Source organism: Mustela erminea, chromosome 6 (genome assembly GCF_009829155.1).
Source record: "Mustela erminea isolate mMusErm1 chromosome 6, mMusErm1.Pri, whole genome shotgun sequence".
In the NCBI taxonomy this organism is placed as follows: domain Eukaryota; kingdom Metazoa; phylum Chordata; class Mammalia; order Carnivora; family Mustelidae; genus Mustela; species Mustela erminea.
In genome coordinates this window covers 119,068,198-119,088,874 of record NC_045619.1, presented here as the reverse complement: position 1 = coordinate 119,088,874, position 20,677 = coordinate 119,068,198, and the positions used below count along the sequence as shown (strand labels likewise).

The 20,677-nt window shown below is 41.3% G+C and overlaps 1 protein-coding gene across 1 annotated transcript in view; it reads left to right on the top strand.

Moving 5' to 3' along the window:
- Positions 1–20,601, top strand: part of DCLRE1C (DNA cross-link repair 1C) — a 39,698-nt gene extending 19,097 nt beyond the window's left edge. The window contains 7 exon segments of the mRNA XM_032349470.1: positions 1,295–1,396; positions 3,738–3,874; positions 4,834–4,888; positions 9,363–9,451; positions 10,127–10,221; positions 18,880–19,760; positions 19,762–20,601. Coding sequence (XP_032205361.1) covers positions 1,295–1,396; positions 3,738–3,874; positions 4,834–4,888; positions 9,363–9,451; positions 10,127–10,221; positions 18,880–19,760; positions 19,762–19,788 — 1,386 coding nt within the window. The 3' untranslated portion in view covers positions 19,789–20,601.
- Positions 20,602–20,677: the final 76 nt, after the last annotated feature.

Genomic DNA, 20,677 nt, shown 5'->3' with positions numbered 1-20,677 from the left:
CTTCCTCCCCCAGCTGTGTTCCCCCTAAAACTGCCCTTAACTCATGTGGCATGTTGGGGGTGTGTCTCCACAAGTCGTGATTCTTGGTTATTCACTGCAGTATACCCAGTATTTAAAATAAAACTTGACCTGTAGCAGGTGCACAATAAATATGAATTGAATGACTCTTGGCAGATTGAAGGACAGTAGAGTTGACCCTTGAACAACATGGGTTTGAACCACATGGGTCCATTTATTTATTTATTTTTTAAAAGATTTTATTTATTTGTCAGAGAGAGAGGGAGAGCGAGCGAGTGAGCACAGGCAGAGTGGCAGGCGGAGGCAGAGGAAGAAGCAGGCTCCCTACCGAGCAAGGAGCCTGATGTGGGATTAGATCCCAAGACACTGGGATCATGACCTGAGCCGAAGGCAGCCGCTTAACCAACTGAGACACCCAGGCGTCCCACACATGGGTCCATTTATATGTGGATTTTCTTTAATCACTACAGTATTGTATCATATATAGTACTGTGTGGTGACAGATAGTGGCCACACTTGTGAGCACAGCATAACCTAGAGAGTTACAGCACAGCATAGCCTAGAGAGTTACACTATGTTGTACACCTGAAACTAATGAACTTCGTGGGTCAACTGTACTTCAGTAAAAAAAAAGTGCGTACTCTAAGTGTATTTTCTCTTATGATTTTCTGAGTAGCATTTTTTTAGTTTGCTTCATTGTAAGAATACAGTATGTGATACATAACAGAATGTGTGTCAATTGACTGTTTATAGTATTGGTGAGGGGGCTATTAGCGTTTAAGTTCTTGGGGAGTAGAAGGTTATGGGGATTTTTGACTGTGTGGGGGTCGGTGTCTCAACCCCTGTGTTGTTCGGGGTCCGTTGTATTAGCACGATTCAACGAGGTTCACCAACTGAGTCTCCAGAATGTTTTAGTGCCACCGCCTATCGGCACTAATGCTGACTGGTTGGAATATGGTTTCTGTCCTTTGCCTCCTGACATCCCGACATATTACCGTGTGCACTGAAATAGCAAGTTAACTAGGTTTTTGTTTTGTTTTAAAGCTTTTATTTATTTGGGGGGCAGCACATGCAGACTTGGTACTGAGGGGGAGCCTGACATAGGGCTCTATCCTAGGTGCCCCTCCAAAAACCAAGTTTTAAGAAAGAAGAAAGTTCACTAACTGCATGATTTGCCCGGCAGCATCACCCTTGAACAGGTTTGTTTGTTTGTTTGTTTGTTTTTAAATAGGAAATACAATTCAGGTAATATGCTTGTATGTCTTATTTTGCTCAGATTCATGTGAACAAACTAGACATGTTTAGAAACATGCCGGACATTCTTCATCATCTCACAACAGACCGCAGCACTCAGATCCATGCCTGTCGCCATCCAAAGGTGCGGAACAAATTGCTTTTCTGATTGTGGGTGTGATGCGTGGGAAACAGAATTTTAGGTTCGGAAGGAAGCTCTGAAATCCCATATTCTAGACCCTTCAGTTTACAGATGTGAAAACCGAGGCTGAGAGCCTCCGGTGTTACCCCAGGCCACACAGCTAGATGTCACTGTGTTCCGTTGCCGTAGATGGCGTGGCAGTAAACAGACACGGCTCCCCTTCGTTTTTTAATGAAATAAATCCATGTGCATTTGATGCATGTTTATTTGTAATGAATTACATAATGAGTAATGTATTTATAATGAAATTAGTAATATGTTAGAGCTTATAACTTAACGATTACAATCCATTGTTACTTATATTTGAGATTCACGACCTTTGTGCATGTTCATAACCTATTTTTCTTCTACCCATTTGAGATAAATACTTAGATATAAATATAACTTTGCTTCATACTTTGAAATGTTTTTAGGTATTGCTGGTCCGTTTCAGATGAGTGTTTTCCAACTCATTTGTAATTCATTTGTAATTCAAGGCCACCATAGAACTCCCTTCACTTATTAGATGCCCTTCTCTTATTAAAGGTCAGGTATTAAATTTTGCATTTGCCCTTAACATTTTTTTTTCCTCTCAATTTATATAGTCAGTTGGCATCACTAATCCTAAATCAGGATCTTCAGAGGTGGGGGTGTGATGGCCATGATTTTCCTCTAAATTTTTAAAATATCTGAACATTCAAATGCTGAGTGATTTTTATTTTAGTTAACACTGCTTTTATTTAGTGAGTCAGTCATTGTGGTAGTAATATTTGCTCCATTGCCAAAAACCCTCAAGTATACTTGCTCAGCCCTAAAAAAGGGATAATTAAAAAAAACTCAAACCACCAACAAATTCTTATCTATATCGTGGAATATTCTACTTGAGACCACTGTAGGAGAACTACAAGGGTAAGACGTTATCTTGATGATTGGTAAGCTGCATATCATAACCCGAGTCACGGATTTATTTCATCCTTTTGTGGGTGTCTCCACACACACACACACACACACACGCATGCACACACATCCTCACTGAATTCACGGTTGGATCAAAATCACATAGATTCAGAATAGCAACTGTTTTGTCTCGTCGGACTGGTAGTCTTTGGTCCTCACAAGCCCTGTAAATCTTTTAATTGGCAGATTTCTCTTTATTCTGAGTTTTCTTACATCCTACAAAGTAGCTGTGTTTCGAACTGTCACCTCTGTCATTTCCTACATGGCTAATTGCCTTAGAACACTCCTTCAGGCGGCTTTGTTCTTAGTCCCGTAGCCTCAGGAATACCGCCCTCAGCCCCAGAGCCCCAGCGCTCTCCCTGGCGCCCCCTCCTCCGCAGGACCTGCACCTAAGGCCCCCTGATGGCCTTGGATTGGGACTGAGCGGTAATGGTTTTGCAGGACCCGGATCCGAGCATGACATCTTCAGGAAAATAGTCCCATTGTTTTTCAGCCATTTATTTATTTATTTGTTTGTTTGTTTATTTATTTATTTATTTATTTATTAAAGATTTTATTATTCATTTGACAGACAGCAAGAGAGGAAACACAAGCAGGGGCAGTGGGAGAGGGAAAAGCAGGCTTCCCGCTGAGCAGCGAGCCCAGTGCAGAGCTTGATCCCAGGACCGTGGGATCATGACCTGAGCTGAAGGCAGATGCCTAAAGACTGAGCCACCCAGGCACCCTGTTTTTCAGCCTTTAAAAACACTTTTGTGGGGCGCCTGGGTGGCTCAGTGGGTTAAAGCCGCTGCCTTCGGCTCAGGTCATGATCTCAGGGTCCTGGGATCGAGTCCCGCATCGGGCTCTCTGCTCAGCAGGGAGCCTGCTTCCCTCTCTCTCTCTTTCTCTCTACCTGCCTCTCCATCTACTTGTGATTTCTCTCTGTCAAATAAATAAATAAAACCTTTAAAAAAAAAAAAAAACACTTTTGTTACTTTTTCCTCCAACTTTATTTTGAAAAAAATTGAATGTGTGGCCCGTATTCATTCTCCCTCGTTGTGTAGTTGTGTCCTTTTCAGCATGTGAAGGGCGAGCAGGGCGTCCCGAGTGAAGGACAGGTGTGTGTTGCCATCACTGTGGCCTCTTTTGTCTCTTGATGTAGATCCAAGTCTCCAGGCTTTTGCCCTTCTTTTAGGACATTGATATTTTCGAAGCAACCAGGCTAGTCATTTTGCAGAGTGGTCCTAAATTTGGAATTATCTGATTGTCTCCTTAGATCTACTTTTTTATTTCATTATAAACATTTGTCTTTGAGACCCTGCGTACAAACATATTTGTTGAAAGCGTAGAACTGCTTTTCTGTTTTTAGGCAGAGGAGTATTTTCATTGGAATAAATTACCTTGTGGAATTATTTCCAAAAATAAAATTCCACTCCACACAATCAGCATTAAACCATCCACTATGTGGTTTGGAGAAAGAACCAGAAGAACAAATGTCATTGTGAGGTAAGAAAGGAACCTGTGTTTTGAGACAAATCTTGCTTTTTGAGGTAATGTATCTGATTTATTTTAGTTTTGTTTGTTTCTTTTTAAAGGTTTTATTTATCATGGTGCCTGGGTGGCTCAGTGGGTTAAGCGTCTGCCTTCAGATTGGGTCATGATCTCAGGGTCCTGGGATCAAGCCCCGCATCGGGTTCCCTGCTCAGCGGGGATGCTTCTCCCTCTCCTGCTCCCCCTGCTTGTGCTCGCTCATGCTCTCTGTCAAATAAATAAATAAATAAATAAATAAATAAATAAATAAATAAAATCTTAAAAAAAAAAACAAAACCATGATTTTATTTATTTGAGAGCAAGGGAGTGAGTGAGAGGAGGAACAGTGGGCAGGGCAGAGGGGTGAGAGCAGCAGACTCTCTGCAGAGTGGGGAGCCTGATGTGGGCTGATAAGGCCCACAGAGCTGAAGGCAGTTGCTTAACTGAGTGAGCCACCCAGGAGCTCTGATTTAGTTTAGTTTAAATGCAGTGTATCCTAACTCAGAGAGGAGGATATACTATAATTGTGGGGAATAACCAAAATTTAAACCTGTTTAAAGAGGTGCTACTTCCAAACCTGCCTAATGGCCAATGCCATTAGCCAGGATTTCCCGAGGTCTGTTTACGGTCGGTTGGCCAGAGAGTGAAGGCATCTTGCTTGTCAGGGAGTGGGGATCTGCCTTCGTGGGGGATAGAAGCCCTTGATGGAGTAGAGGAGCACCGCAATGATCATCGTATTTTGGCATTAATATTGGGTATTCAGAATGTCTACAAATATTTCTGCTTCTGGAAAGAGTTCCCTCTTATCCCAGGGAGAAACCCTTGGTTGTGGGGTGATTTCATATTGGAATAGACTAAGTGGGAAGGCCTGAAATTGAGAACTTTGCTTAGTTTTGATAAGTGACCTTTTCATTTTATGTTTTCTTTTCCTTTAGGACTGGAGAGAGTTCATACAGAGCTTGTTTTTCTTTTCATTCTTCCTACAGTGAGGTAAGAGGATCGATCCCATGTACTCAGAACCCTGTTGCTAGCTGCTTTGCCAGCCCCTTCCTGTTTGACAGCAGTAGTGGTCCCTTTGGCGACCAGGGGCCTCTCTTTTCCTACTGCTTAAGATTTGGTGTGGCTTTTTCCAAAGAAATTCAGGGAAAATATCAGTAGGTGAGCTGTGTTTACTGAGTAAGAGAGGAAATTGGCTATTATCAGCTGTTTTCAGCCTAAACGTTGAAGAATACTGATGATTAAGGGTTTCTTCCCATCTTGCTTCCTGCATGTTTTAACTTTCCCACTTCAGTTCTGTTCACCTGTCATAAGAGGATCATAAATCTTACATAAGGGAGTATTACAGATAAAATCTCACACCGGCAGCCTTAAGGTGCTGTCCAGATTTCTGTCTTCTTCCCAGCTTGTATTGTGTCGAAAAACTCTTTAAAAAATAGTCCTGAATATTTGGCAGGGGGAAAGAGCAAAGGTGATTGAGGTAGAGACCTTGTTCTTAGGAAGGACATATATACTGGAATTACCCAGCTTAAGAAGGGTTATTAAATGGTTTCGTAGGATCCTTTTTATTTTTCTCTTTTCTTTAACTTGCCAACATGTAAAACATCATTATTTCAGATGTAGAGTTCAGTAATTCAGCTGTTGCATTGTTAGGATCCTTTTTATACAGGAAATTGACCTTCTCACTTGAGTGGGAACATGTTATGTGTGACGTATTTGCAAACTCCTCATGCATTTCTAAAGTAAATGCTAGCCTAGCATCTAAGAAGTGCTGAGTTTTAGTAATTTCATGTATGTATCAGGAGAAAAAGGTGTATAAAATCAGACTGTCACATACAATTTTAGTTTGACCATTTTGGCACTTAAAAATTGATTTCCCTGATAACTATTATTTTTGTATTTGGGATACATGGATACAGCCCTGCAGCAGTGAGCCGTGGACGTGTTAATGATTTGAACAGGTGGATTCTTCCAGAGCTCCAGGTAGTGGCTTTCTTACCAAGTCAGCTGTAGTATTGTAAATGATTCCTTATCTTATTATCAAAGTATCATAATGATCTCTCTATTAAATGACTGACCTTAACTTTCAGGTACAAATAGGTTATCTGAGAGTAGCTTGGAAGGAACTCATTGTGATAGTATAATGTAGTTGATGTGTTTTCCTCATTTTATCCTGAAATCTCAGATTATTGTCAGAGCCTCCTCCTAGGGGTTTGTCTTTGGTTTGGCACTGGCTCAGCGTCAGGGTTGATGAAAATCCCTCCTGGGACTTTATGCAGTTACCCCCCCAGGAAGGAGATATTCCCTGATGCTTGAGTGGAGAGAGGAAGCAGATGAGCCCCCCTGCCCTGCTGTCGGACGCGCATGCTCCCCCTAGATTAGCACTAGTGACCGTACCCATAGAGGGTCACCTTGAGCTCCGTGTGGTCATCTTCTCTCAGGGTGGTGGTGAGGAGACAGGCTTTCCTGAAAAGTGCTCTAATTAATAGGCCTATCCTAAGTATAGATCATGTTGAAATCCATTTAAAAACATAAATTATCAGTTTTTAAAAATGAATGATTTTAGAGCATGCACTTGGGGGGTGGGCAGAGGGAGAGAGAGGGGATTTCAAGCAGACTCACTGCAGAGGCGCACATGGGGCTCGATCTCATGACCCTGAGATCATGACCTGACCCGAAACCAAGAGTTTTCAGCTCTATCAAGTGAACCCCCCAGGTGCCCCATAAATAGTTCCTGTCAGTGTTTATTCTGAATACAGCGGGTCCTCCTTATTTGTGGATTCCTCATTTACAAGTTTGCATGCTCACTAAAATTTGCTCACGACCCCAGATTAATAGACGCGGTGCTGCGCGGTTGCTTGCAGACATGCCCAACAGAGTGGTGAGAAGCGGGAGTCCCCGGACATGCTATTTCCAATTTAGGTCGAAAAAGGGGGTGCTCTGCCCTCTCCGCTGAGCTCATAGGGCCAACAGGGGCCCTTTTGCAGTCAGTTTAGTGCTTCATTGTACACGTTTCTGTGCTTTCTGTTGGGGATTTCACTGTTTAAAGTGGCCCCCGAGTGCAGTGCTGGGGTGCTGTGTGTGTTCCTAAGCACGGAGGCGGGGGTGTGCTTTATGGAGAAAATCTCTGTGGCATGAGGTACCGTGCCTTGAACTGTGAGTTCAGGAGTTATGAATCAACAGTACACACAGAATAGGTAAACTTTTTTTTTTTTTTTTTAAGATTTTATTTGTCAGAGAGCAAGAGTGCACGCACACTCGTGTATGTGGGTGTGCACGTGTGGGTGGGGCAAAGGAGGAAACAGGCTCCGCACTGAGCAGGGAGCCAGATGTGGGGCTCCATCCCAGGACCCTGCGATCATGACCTGAGGCAAGGCAGACGCTTAACTGACTGAGCCACCAGGCAGCCCTGAACTGGTATCTTTATTTTTTATTATTTTTTAAAAAAGATTTTATTTATTCATTTTCATTCATTTGAGAGAAAGAGCATGAGAGGGGAGAAAGGAGAAGTAGACTCCCTGTGGAGCTGGGAGCCGGATGCGGGACTCCATCCGGGGACTTCGGGATCATGACCTGAGCCAAAGGCAGTTACTTAACCAGCTGAGCCACCCAGGTGTCCCTGAATTGGTGTCTTTAAACAGCAACACACATAAAACAGGGTGTGATGCATTGATAGGTTGACAAAAATGCAGTGACTAGAGGCTTACAGGAACCTTCTCTTCCCCTTAGGAGTAGTGATTCAGTGTTTGCTAATTCACCATTCCCAGTGACCTCAAGGAACATGACCCCTGTGGATAATGAGGATAGCTGGTGTTTATGAGTTGTTTTAAGGCAGGCATCTGACGTAAGGACATCAGCTTGTACAAGGGACAGAGGATGCCCATCTAGTGGGTGTCTCTTGTCTCCTGTGGTCACTTCATTTCCAAGTAGAAGTGAATCATTTTGGTATAAGTTGACCTTGCTTTCTTTATCCCTGTTCTCTTGAAAGGCCTCAGATTTCTGCCAGCCTCAACTTTGAGTTAATTATGCAAATCATGTAGGTTGTGGACAGGTAAGAGTTCCTGACTGCACGCCTGCTCTGAAAATACAAAAGAATTTATGAAAAATACCTGAAGAATGAATGTGTCTTACTGGTTTTTTTCTCTTATTTTAAGTAAGGTCGCCACTTTATTTTAACACGGAATTACTGTTAATCCCTGGGTTCCTACCTCTTTTGATCTGGTAAAGTTGGGTTCTAAAAATTACTCAAGAGCTCAGTTTCCCCACTTGTAGAAGAAAATAAAAACCTTTGTGTTGTCATTGTCATCTCTGCGGTGGATAATTTCATTGAATGTTAAACATATGCCAGGGGCGCCTGGGTGGCTCGGTGGGTTAAAGCCTCTGCCTTTGGCTCAGGTCATGATCCCAGGGCTCTAGGATTGAGCCCCGCATTGGGCTCTCTGCTCAGCAGGGAGCCTGCTTCCTCCTCTCTCTCTCTGCCTGCCTCTCTGCCTACTTGTAATCTCTGTCAAATAAATAAAAATCTTAAAAAAAAAAAAATGCCAGGTGCCAGGCCAGACACTTCAGATGCATTATCTCTCCCTTAAACTTTTAGATGAAGAATCTAAAGAGACTTCAGGTAACTTGACCAAGGTCACCTGCTCACCAATGAGTAACAACGCTGAAACTTGTCCGTGTTGTAGAGATGTTTTGAGGAATAGTGACAGAGTTCCTCTGGTTAGCGTTCTAAATTTTGCACAAAGTCAAGGTATTCATGAAATTTTTGCATGTAATTTTCCTCTAGATTAGAATAAAACTAGAAGATGTAATTTCCTTATTTTATTTGTTAGAGAAAAGAAATCATCTCTAAGACCTTGTTTCCTTGTGTGTATTAAGTATTCAGCTTAATTCTAATTTATTTGTAGGGAATTAGTTAATTGCAGGTGACTTTATTAGACAAGGAAACTAATGTCATTTAAAGAAGTATAGGGGGCACCTGGGTGGCTCTGTCAGGTAAGCATCTGTCTTTGGCTCAGGTCATGATCCCAGGGTTCTGGGATTGAGCCCGATCATGGGCTCCTGCTAAGCAGGGGGCCTGTTTCTTCCTCTCCCTATGCCCTTCCCCACTGCTTGTGCTCTCTCGCTCTGTCAAATAAATAAATAAAATCTTAAAAAAAGAAAATAGAATCTTTGAATTCCATTAATCAGTAATTCCTAGTCCTTACTGTGGAACAGAATCACGTGAAGGACGTTTTAATATCCTGATTCCCAGTCCCCACAGTAGCTCAGTAGGATTTTGGGGGGTGGGCCTGAGAGTTGGCTGTTTCTTTCCGAAGAGTCCCCGGGTGTCCCCCGTGCGGCTAGTATTGAGAACCGCACCGTAAGAAATTCCTGCTGCTCTTTCTCCTGCCCTCCCTTTTGTTGCTTCTTTAACACCCAGATTTTTCAGCATAGAGATAATCGAGCCATTCTGTTTTCCTTCTTCTAGATTAAAGATTTCTTGAGCTACATCTGTCCTGTGAACATATATCCAAATGTCATTCCAATAGGCACCACTATGGATAAAGTTGCAGAAATGTGAGTAGTTGCTCCTTGTGGAACTTCTGTTGTTGAACAGGATGGATTCTGAGACTAGGTTTGGGCCTAAGGACAAGGGCCGGGCTGTAAGTAGGATGGACATGGCTGTCAGTACTTTCCTGGTTGGGAGCCTGGCGGCTTTCTTCCAGTGATATGTTCTAGTAACCCTAAAGGCTTCTGGGAATCTGACACAAGGAAGCAGTTGGCAGTGAGGCCCTCCAGAAAGGAAATAAGTCATTTCCGTGCACTTCCATATTTTATCATCACTGTGCCTTAGCTTTCTGCCTCTAGAATGAGGAGATAAAATTTGTGAGATTCTTAGGAACCCCATTAAACAGGGAAGAGTAAGCAGCCAGCTGTCCTGTATTCCGTGAATGCCAGGTGTCACTGTATTACCTGATAGTCTTATAGAATTGGGACCTGCTTTTCCACAGTGCAAGACCAAATACAGGGGTTAGCCTTCGCTCAATCCTTCAGTTAGACAGCTGTGTGATGGGTTGTATTTAAGTGCTTTTATTTACCACTTTATTACAGTGAAGTGGTTTTTTCATTATTAAACATGGCTTTTAAAAGTAGTTATATGATTTTCCCCATGGCCAAGTTTTTATCTTCTCTGTAAATGATGCTTATGTTCTAGCATCATAGGAAAAAATAAAATATTCATATTCGTTTCAGCTTAAAGCCTTTATGCCGATCTTCCCAAAGTACAGAGCCAAAGTATAAACCACTTGGAAAATTGAAGAGAGCTAGAAAAACTCACCTCGACTCCGGTAAGAAAATGGGCCCTGGGTTCAGAGGTGTGGGTTTCCATGCAAAACTTTTTTCCAGGCTATTCTGGTCTGGTGAAAGCTTCATTGGGCAGAGGTGGGCCTGGGACCTTCTGTCATTCAGACTTGTCACCATGCTCTCAGGAAATGCTTTTCCTTCCTTTCGCAGCCTGTGAAGCCAGGAGTCCAATCTCTTTCACAGGCTTAAAACAAGTGACCTTAGAACTGTGCCTGTATTGAATTGTGTTCTCCGCTTTCTGGAAGTAGGCCCTGTGGTTTGTGTAGGCCATAAGGAGAGGCTGTGCTATTAATCTTGCACATTTCCTCTAAGATACTAGTATATGCTGGTAATGGGAACTTTGCTTGTCATCATTTCCAACCAGATTGATCAGCAGTGCTTCTACTAATGGATTTTCTCTGTACTTTCCTGCCTGTTTTCATTGCTACTTGGGTTTTCCAGCGAAGAGCAGAGGTAACCTCTGAGGAAGAAATCGGAGCTTCAGATTCCTAGCAAAGCTCTGCTCCTTCACAGCGGCCAGATTGCGTAGTCAGGATTCTGAAGTTAAATTGCTTTGGAGGAGGGTCTGTTACTGTACCATGGAGCTAATACATGACCCAAAAAGAGTAGGTAAGAATGATAGCATTTATTGAACCCCTGCTGTATATGGCAGGTGTTGTGCTAGGTCCCTTACATACATTACAGCTAAACCCCAAACCTTCAAGGGCTATCATCCCAATTTTACTCTCAAGGAAAATGAATTTTAGAGAGTGAAATAAATCCCCCAAGGTCCAGTCAGAGTGAGTGATGGGGCTGGGATTCTTTGCCCTCCTTAAGACTCATCCCCCCCAAACCCCTCTCTCTTCTAAAACCTTCTGTTTGTTTCCTGGAGTCCATAGTCTCTCATGGTTCGTCTCCTGCTCCAATCTCCCCCTTAATTTTTCCCTTCTCCTAATGTTCTCCATGCTATTCCTTATCTTCCACAAATAAGTGAAACCATGTAATAACTGATTTTCTCTGACTTATTTTACTCAGCATAATCTCCTCCAACCCCATCCAAGTTGATGCAAAAGTTGGGTATTCATCCTTTCTGATGGCTGAGTAATATTCCATTGTATATATGGACCATATCTTCTTTATCTCCTTGTCTGTTGAAAGCCATCTTGGCTCTTTCCACAGTCTGGCGACTGTGACCATTGCTGTTATGAACATTGGGATACAGATGGCCCTTCTTTTCACTCCATCTGTATCTTTGGGGTAAATACCCAGTATGCAATTGCCAGGTCATAGGGTAGCTCTATTTTTAATTTTTTGAGGAACCTCCACACTGTTTTCCAAAGTGGCTGCACCAACTTGCATTCCCACCAACAGTGGAAGAGGGTTCCCCTTTCTCCACATCCTCTCCAACATTTGTTTCTTGCTTTGTTGATTTTTACCATTCTAACTGGCATAAGATGGTATCTCAATGTGGTTTTGATTTGAATTTCCCTGATGGCTAATGATGAATACTTTTTCATGTGTCAGCTCAGGTCTTCTGCCCATTTTTTGATTTATCCGTTTTTTTGGGTGTTGAGTTTGAGAAGTTCATTACAGATCTTGAATTCTAATCCAAGCCTGTCTTTCCCATCTCCATTTCTGCGTTTCACTTAGAATCAAATGGAAAACCTTAAGATGCAAATTCCAGGACAGGTTCTAGGAAAACAGTTGTATTTTCAGATGTTATAGCTATCACGTACTACATTTTCTAATCCTTCGTATCTACAAACTTAATTGTAGGGTTTTGTTTTTTTTTTTTTAAAGATTTTTTCTTTATTTATCTGACAGAGATCACAAGTAGGCAGAGAGGCAGGCAGAGAGAGAGGAGGAAGCAGGCTACCTGCAGAGCAGAAAGCCCGATGTGGGGCTCGATCCCAGGACCCTGGGATCATGACCTGAGCCGAAGGCAGAGGCTTAACCCACTGAGCCACCCAGGTGCCCCAATTGTAGGGTTTTTAAAGAAAGCTTTACCAAGGTATAATTGATACACAATAAATTGCACATGTAAAGTGTCCAATTTGATAGACTTTTACATATGCATATACTTGAGAGGCATTCACCATAACTAAGATAATGAAAATATCCATTACCCCCAGGTCTCCTTTGCCACTTTGTAATTCTTCCCAGCTGCCCCTCTTGCCTCCTGTTGTCTTGCTGTGTTGCTGTGGCAACCACTGATCTGCTATACGATAAATTAAAATTTTCTAAAATAATCACATACAAATATGGCTTAATTCACTTGGCATATTTATTTTGAAATTTATTGATACTGTTGCAGGTATCAATAGTTCATTCTTTTTTATTGATCAATAGTATTCCGCTGCATGGATATACAATTTACTGATCCATTCCTATTATACATTTGGGTTGTCTCCAGTTTTTGGTTATTACAAATAAAGCTGTAAAGATTCATGTACAAATCTTTGTATGGATGTATGTGTTCATACTAGGAGTGGACATAGGGTAGCTGTGTCTTTAAGAAATTGCCAAATTGTTTTCCAGAGTGGTTGGACCATTTTGCTTTCTTGCCAGTTCTCTTGCTCTACTTCATTGCCAGTATTTATCGCTATCCTAATGCGTGTGCAGTGCTATCTCATGGTTTTAATTTGTATTTTTCTAATGCTCATGAGGCTGAGCATCTTTTAATGTTCTTACTGGTGTCCATATATTTTATGGTGTCCATATATTTTCCATATATTTTCATTGGTGAAGTTCAAATCTTTACCCATTTAAAAAATTATTTTGTTACTTTTTTATTAACTTTCCGAGTTTCTGGATATAAATTATCATTTGCATGCTTTGCAAAACCTTCCAGTTTGTGACTCATCAGCAGTCTCTTAGCAGAGTCTTTTGAAGTGCAGAAATTTTAAATTTTGACGCTACATTTACTAATGTTCATTTATTTATTGATAGTATAATAAGAACTCTATGCCTGACTCAAGGTCACAAAGATTTTCTCTTCATTTCCTGGTAGAAATTTTTGTCGTTTTAGGATTTACATTTAGGTCTATGATCCATTTTCTGTTTATTTTTGGTGTATGGTGCAAACTAGAGGTGCAGTGTTGTGTGTGTGTGTGTGTGTGTTTCTCCTGCATATGGACATCCAGGTGGTCTTGGGACCATTTGTTGAAAAGAGTTCTCTTTTTTCTACTGAATCTTCACACTTTTGTTGAAAATCAATTGACAATATATGTGGGGATCTACTTCCGGACTTTTTGTTAATGTTCTGTTATCTCTGTCTTGACAACCCTACTGCCCTGTCTTGATTATTGTACGTTTATAAATTTTGAAGTTAAGTCAAGAATCCTGGGAAGTTTGGTGAATACACACAGCTTGGCAACCACTAACCCTATAGATCTGTCTCTGCTGGACATTTCATGTTAATGGAACTATACAACATTTGGTCTTCTGTGCCTGACTTCTTAGCATCACCTTTTCAGAGTTCATCTGTGTGGTATGTATCAATACTTACTCCTTTATACTGCCACATTTTGTGTATCCATTCATCAGTTGATGGACATTTGGGTGGTTTCTGCTTTTTAGTTATGAATTATGCTGCTTTGAATATTTGCAGACATGACTTTGTGTGGACACATGACTTATTTACTTGGGGTAAATAACACAGGAATAGCATTTCCAGATGATGGTGGGGGTGACCGTTGCCATAACAAAATATCACAGACTGGGTAGTTAAGTAACAGGCATTTCTCATAATTGAGGAGGCTAGAAGTCCCAAGATCAAGGTGCTGGCAAAGTAAGTTTCATTCTGAGGCCTCTTTGCTGGGCTTGTAGGCAGGTAGCTGTCCTATCAGTATGTGCTGACATGCCCTTTCCTGGGCCTGTGCCCGGGGCAGAAGGCTGTAGGGGGAGAGGGTCGATGTCTCTTATAAGGGCACTAATCTGTTTGATCAGGGTGCTGTCCTTACTGACTTCATCACTTCCTTTGAGGCTCCATTTCCGAATACAGCCACACTGGGGGTTAGGGCTTCAACGTGTGGATTGGGAGGAGGGCACATTTATTGCAGAACATACAGTTAATCTGTGTTCTGACATTTTACCAAACTGAGAAACTGTTTTCTAAACTGAACACATTTTCATTCCCACTAGCTGAGGATTCCATTTTTCTCCACATTGTAGCTCACACTTCTTGAGGGTAGCCATTCGAGTGGGTATAAAGAGGTATTTCATTATAGTTTTGATTTGCATTTCTCTATTTATATTGAGCTTAATTCATGTGCTTATTGGCCATTTTATGTTCTTTGCTGAAATGTCTGCTTCAGTCTTTTGCCCATTTTTAAATTGGATTATTGATCTTACTGCACTGTAAATTCTTTATAGACTCTGGGTATAAGTCCTTTATTAGATATGGTTTGCAGATATTTTCAGTCTACAGTTTGTCTTTCTCTTTCTTGATGGTGTCTCCTGTAGTGTGAAATTTTGAATTTTGATTAAGTCTAATCTGTCTAATTTGTGTTTTACTTCATGTGCTTTCAGTGTTGTAATCAACTGTTGCTTAATCCAAGATCACTCCCATGTTTTCTGGATCATTTCAGTTTACCTTGTTAGGTTCTAATTTTGGATTTCAAAGAATATTCACGCACTTTGCTCTGGCATGTGGTTAAGCGGCTTGGCTACAGTGTGATCCTTTTGTGTTTTGTTTTTCATCTTGTTAGGCAGGAGCAGGGCATTTGGTCTAGAATTAACTCTCCCACTACTAAGGCCTCTTTTAGTGCTCCTTCAGCTGCCCTGTGAATTATGAGGGGTTCCATTCTGGCTGTCGGGAACAGGCATGCTCCTAGCACCGTGTGCATTCTGGGCACTGTTTCTTTCAGTTCTTTGGAGTAAGTTTTCGTTGGCCTCGGGTAGTTAGCTCACAAACATGCACTGATCAGTTTGCTGAGCACTAGAGGGGGCCCGCTCTCCAGGCCTCTGTCCTCCTGCCGCTGTGGCTTCTCTACCAGCAGTCACACCTTCTCAACTACATGACGCTCTTGAGCTCTACCTGGGTGTCCCCGTCCTGCCTAGAAACGGTCACCAGGTTAACTGGGGCAGTTTTAGGGCTCCCTTCATTTGTTTCTGTCTCAGGTGTCCTTGTCCTTCATTGCCTGATGTTTGATTTCTTGAGAGCCTTGGTTATATTTTGTCTGGTTTCTTAATTTCAGGTGAGAAGTTAATTGTAGTCCGTTACTCTTGGCTGGAAGCAGAAATCTTAACATTTTGCACCTTTTAAACATCTACCCCATGCCACTTATTTTTGTCTGCGTGTTTATTGGGCCACTAGTTCTTTTTTTTTTTTTTTTTAAAGATTTTATGTATTTGAGAGAGACAGTGAAAGAGAGCATGAGAGAGAAGCAGACTCCCTGTGGAGCTGGGAGCCCGAAGCAGGACTCAATCCTGATACTCCGGGATCATGACCTGAGCCAAAGACAGCTGCCCAACCGAGCAACCCAGGCACCCTGGGCCACTAGTTTTTGAGTTTCCAGATTGACATTTGTTTTGCCATTTTATTGCTTTTTTTTGTTGTTGTTGTTAGCTTTGACTTTGTTCCTTGTTGATTCCTTAGCATTTTTATTCCTTATTAATATAGCAATTTTTATAGTTTGTATAGGTATAGATCTTTCAGCAACCCTCTGGTGTCAGTCTAATAGTGGGTTAGATGTGTTTTGTAAGCCCTAGGAATCATGTTTGCTTTGGTCCATGTCACTGACTTTATAATTCTGTCCTGTGCCTGTGGTTTTTTAAAGTCTGTGGTGACTTATACTATTGTGTGGGGGCGGTTTTTCAGTTTCTTGTCTGTTAAATATGTTCTGTTGAAGCAAATCAGGGTTAGTACCCATAGAGTACTGGACAAATCTTAAGAGCAACTGATTTTTCTGAGGGGCAAGTTTAGGAGTCATTCTCATAGACCTCTTTTGAAAAGCATTTCAATAAAGCTCTTTGTTCTCTGATATTTTAATATTTATTTTTTTTAAAGATTTTATTTGACAGAGATCACAAGTAGGCAGAGAGGCAGGCAGAGAGAGGGAAGCAGGCTCCCTGCTGAGCAGGGAGCCCAATGTGGAGCTTGATTTCAGAACCCAGAGATCATGACCTGAGCCAAAGGCAGAGGCTTTAACCCACTGAGCCACCCAGGCACCCCTTAATAGCTATTATAAATTATTATAGTTAATTGAGAAAATAGTTCTATAGAATGCCACAACTCTGAATTATTTCGAATAGCATTTTATTTCCTTCTCCCCATTCATTTATATAAATATCCAGAACTCAGAGGCATTAAAAATGTTTTAAAAAAACATTGTTTAGGCACCACCAAAATAGCAGTAACCATAGTGCAAGAACAGGGTCCTGAAGCTCTTCAGTTGTGTAAGACTTCCGGCTGGGATTGTGGAGAGGTGGACAGCAGTCCTTAAGTAGGGACCAGGGCTGGGGGAGGGACACTTGCAGGCTTGTGCAAGGGCTGTTTACTAATAGCTGTACAAGTGTAGAGGTGCATACAAGCTGAAAAGCAGTCAACCTTTTTGTGTTAAAAAAAAAAAAAAAGTAGCTGCATATGTTGCATTATGGCTATATAATGGTGTAATCCATCTTTGTACATTTAACGTCACTTTAAGTCCGTCTCATACCTCTCATTATTGGGTTAAACTGTAGAAATTAAGGTGTTTCATTTGTTGCCCAGTATGGTTATACAGACATGACAGTGGAAAGTATCTGTGAATTGTAGTATCTGTCCTTTTAAAATTGGGCTTAGGTGTGCTTATCAGCTTGTTAACACTTTTTGTTAGATGCCTCCGTTTTCATATAGAGAAATTTAAAATTTTTATATCATAAGAATTCACAGTATAAGTATACTGTTTTTTAGATATATACATACAGAAAAGTTAGAAGAATTAATGTGAAAAATGTTTTGGCAGAGTTTTACAGTTGAAACATCATACCGTGATAGTGGTATAGTTACTAATCTAAGAATATGAGACTGTTCAGCTTAGAGATATAGAAATATTGCCTAAAATGTTAATTGTGGCAAAAACAAATTTATAATCCGTGTTTTGAAATAAAGCTATACCTTGGAGCTGAAAATGATTCCAAATATAGTCACTAGATATCTTAGCCACCTTAAGTCCTTCAGAAAAGGAGATAAATCATTGCTTAAGGATTAGGCAGAGCCAGGAATCCAACTGATCGTGTCTGGACCCAGAGTCTTGTCACACCTCCCTAGGCAGGTCTCCTCATTGGTAGAATGGGAGCAACCTGACCTCGGTGGTCCATTTTTTAAAAGCAGCTTTTAACTACATCCTTTATCACTGGAAAAATGTTATCTTTTTAAATAAGTAGTTCTAAGGTAGTAAGGTAACACTTAATTTTCTTCTTAGATAAGGTGTCATTAGAAGGTGAAAGTAATTATGTATACCCCCACCCCCGCCATTACATGCCTACTCAATTTATGAGAATTTCATTCTCCAAGTAAGGTTTCCTCCTTTTAAGAATTTAAGGGGACTGGTTTTTTTATATTGCTAATGTAACATGCTTAAAAAAACAAAACAAAACAGTAAATTCCTTGGTTTCCAGTTCGTGCCACTTCAAAGCGAGCCCCATTTGGCACATTTGTCCCCCTTGGTATCTATCATAGCCTCGTACACTTAGCTGGCTCAGGCTGCTGTGACAGATACCAGAGACTGGATACTTAGCAACAGATATTCTCACAGTTCCGGAGGCTGGGATGTCCAAGGTCAAGGTGCCAGCAGATTTGATTCCTGGAGAAGACCCATTTCCTTGTTGTAGACCGCCGCCACCTCCATGTGTGCTCACCTGGCCTTTCCACACGCCATCCATGCATAAAGGACAGTGAGAGATCTGTCTTCCTCTTCTTATGAAGACACTAATCCCGTCTTATGGGTCCCATCTCCAGATACAGGACATTGTTGCTAGGGCTCCAAATTAGGAACTTTGGAGGACACATTTTAGCCCATAAGGTGCACAAAATAGGTATCAAAATGTTTACAGAACAAAGTGAATTCAGCCAATTCACTGAGTATCCACTATTTGCCACGTAAATTAAATGCTCCTGAGACTACTGTCCATGCCAGAGCATACAGTCTGCAAATCTGGCTGTTGAACAGAAATAAAAGCACAAATCAAAATATTGGGTCCCACCTTCAGGGATTCAGTAGGTCTAAAAGGAGAGACAGAAAGCTGTATTTTTTTAAAAAAGGATTTCCAGGGGCTCCCAACTGGCTCAGTCAGAACAACATGCAACTCTTGATCTCAGGGTCATGAATCTGAGCCCCATGTTGGCTATAGATTATATAAATAAATGAATAAAAAATTTAAAAGCTTTCCAAATGAGACTAATGAACAGCCAGGTTTGAGAACCAATAGTATAGGCATTATGACCTACTTGGGGAATGCAGATCTATATTCTCAACTCAAAATCTGCCATAAGTTGATAGGCAGTCATTAAATTATTCAAAATATCCTAAAGGGCCTTTTTCTTAAAGAGTGAACTATTATTTGCAGTTCCACCAAATGAAAACATAGCTAAATGCCACAAATTGGATTTTAAATTAAAAGCACAAATTGGCTCCCTTTGCATTCTGTGTTTCCCATATTTCTCCTGTGTTTTTCCGCAGAGGAGGAAGATGACCTCTTTGATGACCCTGTGCCATTACCACTAAGGCACAAGGCTCCATACCAGCTAACTCTTCACCCTGAGGTATTTGTAATGACCGCAGCACAACCCCAGCCTGAACAGAGACAAAGCACTGGCTACCTCAAAGCAGAGGGTATGCAAACCTCTCCTTGGGCAAACTTTGTAGATTGTGAAGAATCTAACAGTGAGAGTGAAGAAGAATTACAGACTCCAGCTTTGTCTCAAGAAGACCTGGGTGCCATTACCCACCAGCAGCCAAAGGCTGATGTAGAAGTACCACAGTGGGAAGTATTCTTTCAAAGAAATGATGAAATCACAGATGAGGGTTTGGAAAACCCCTCTTCTTCCACAGAGGCAGGGGGCTCTCAGTCACCAAAGCTTTTTAGTGACTCTGATGGGGAATCAACTCACATCTCTTCCCAGAATTCTTCTCAGTCAACACACATATCTGAACAAGGGAGTCAAGGCTGGGACAGCCAATCTGATACTGTCTTGTTATCATCCCAAGAGAGAAAGAGTGGGGATATTACCTCCTTAAACAAAGGTAGCTACAGACCAAGAATCAAAGAGCATATTCCTGCCTCTCAGATGGAACAAAGTGTACTTTGTCCAAAGGAGACTCACTCTGACTTGAAACACAGAAATCAAGACGTAAAGATCGTTCCCAGTGCTGGAGAACCAACTGCTCCAAGAAGTGGGATACACATACCTCAGGAGAAAAGTTCGCTAAATCTTAGCACCACTGCAGACTCCCAGAGCTCCTCAGATTTTGAAATTCCCTCAACACCAGAAGCAGAGCTACCTAAAGGAGAGCATTTACAATATTTATATGAGAAGTTGGCAACAGGTGAGAATATAGTCATTGAAAAAAGAAAAAGCTCACTCTTAGATACTTAAAAATTAAAAACCTTGCGTTCTAGAGCAACCACTAAAAACCCTACACAAAGAGTTAAGAGTCCAAGTGGTAACAGACACAGGAGAGTGGAGTACTGAAAAATGCTCCTGTAACCTAAAACAGCACAGTGAAGGGGAAGCAGAGAACAAAAAATAGTGCTAAAAAAGAGAAAAGATATGGTAGAACTAAATCCCAGCACCAATAATTACGTTAAGTGAAAATGGTCAAAACACACAAGTGAAAACAACCCTCCCATATGCAGTCGCTGAGAAACTCACTGCAAATGATGCAGGTAGGTTAAAAGTAAGGGATGGGAAAAGATATCTAAATACCTTAGAGCTGGAATGGTTATATTAATAGCACACAAATTTCTAATGATAAAAGGTCCAGTTCACAAAGAAGACACAAGGCTAGAAGTGTATGTGCCTAAAAGCAGCTTCAGTGTATACAAGGAAAAAACCAAGAAGACAGACAGACTAATGCAGAGTTCTAGCTGGAGACGCTCCCACTCCTCTCTCAGTAACAGAATGAGCGTACAGAAGGTAAGCAAGAATACAGAAGAACTGCAGAGCACCACCAACCAACTGAAACTAATGGACACAGAACACTCCACCCATTAACAGGTGCCCGTGGCACACTGACCACGCTAGACGACCGTAACTTGCAGGGTCATAAAAACATCAAAAAACCAACCCCTTATTTATCTCAAAAGACATATCACTTAAGAATGTTGGTGTGAATACAATGACAAATGTAAAAGTGGAAAAATTAGGACCTGAAAGAAAATAATTAAATGGCAAAAGCATACGTGTGTTCTGGGAGTCGTTTGATTTCCTTCAAGTCCATCTGGGGGTTATATTTTTGCATAGTTCCGTGTTTCACA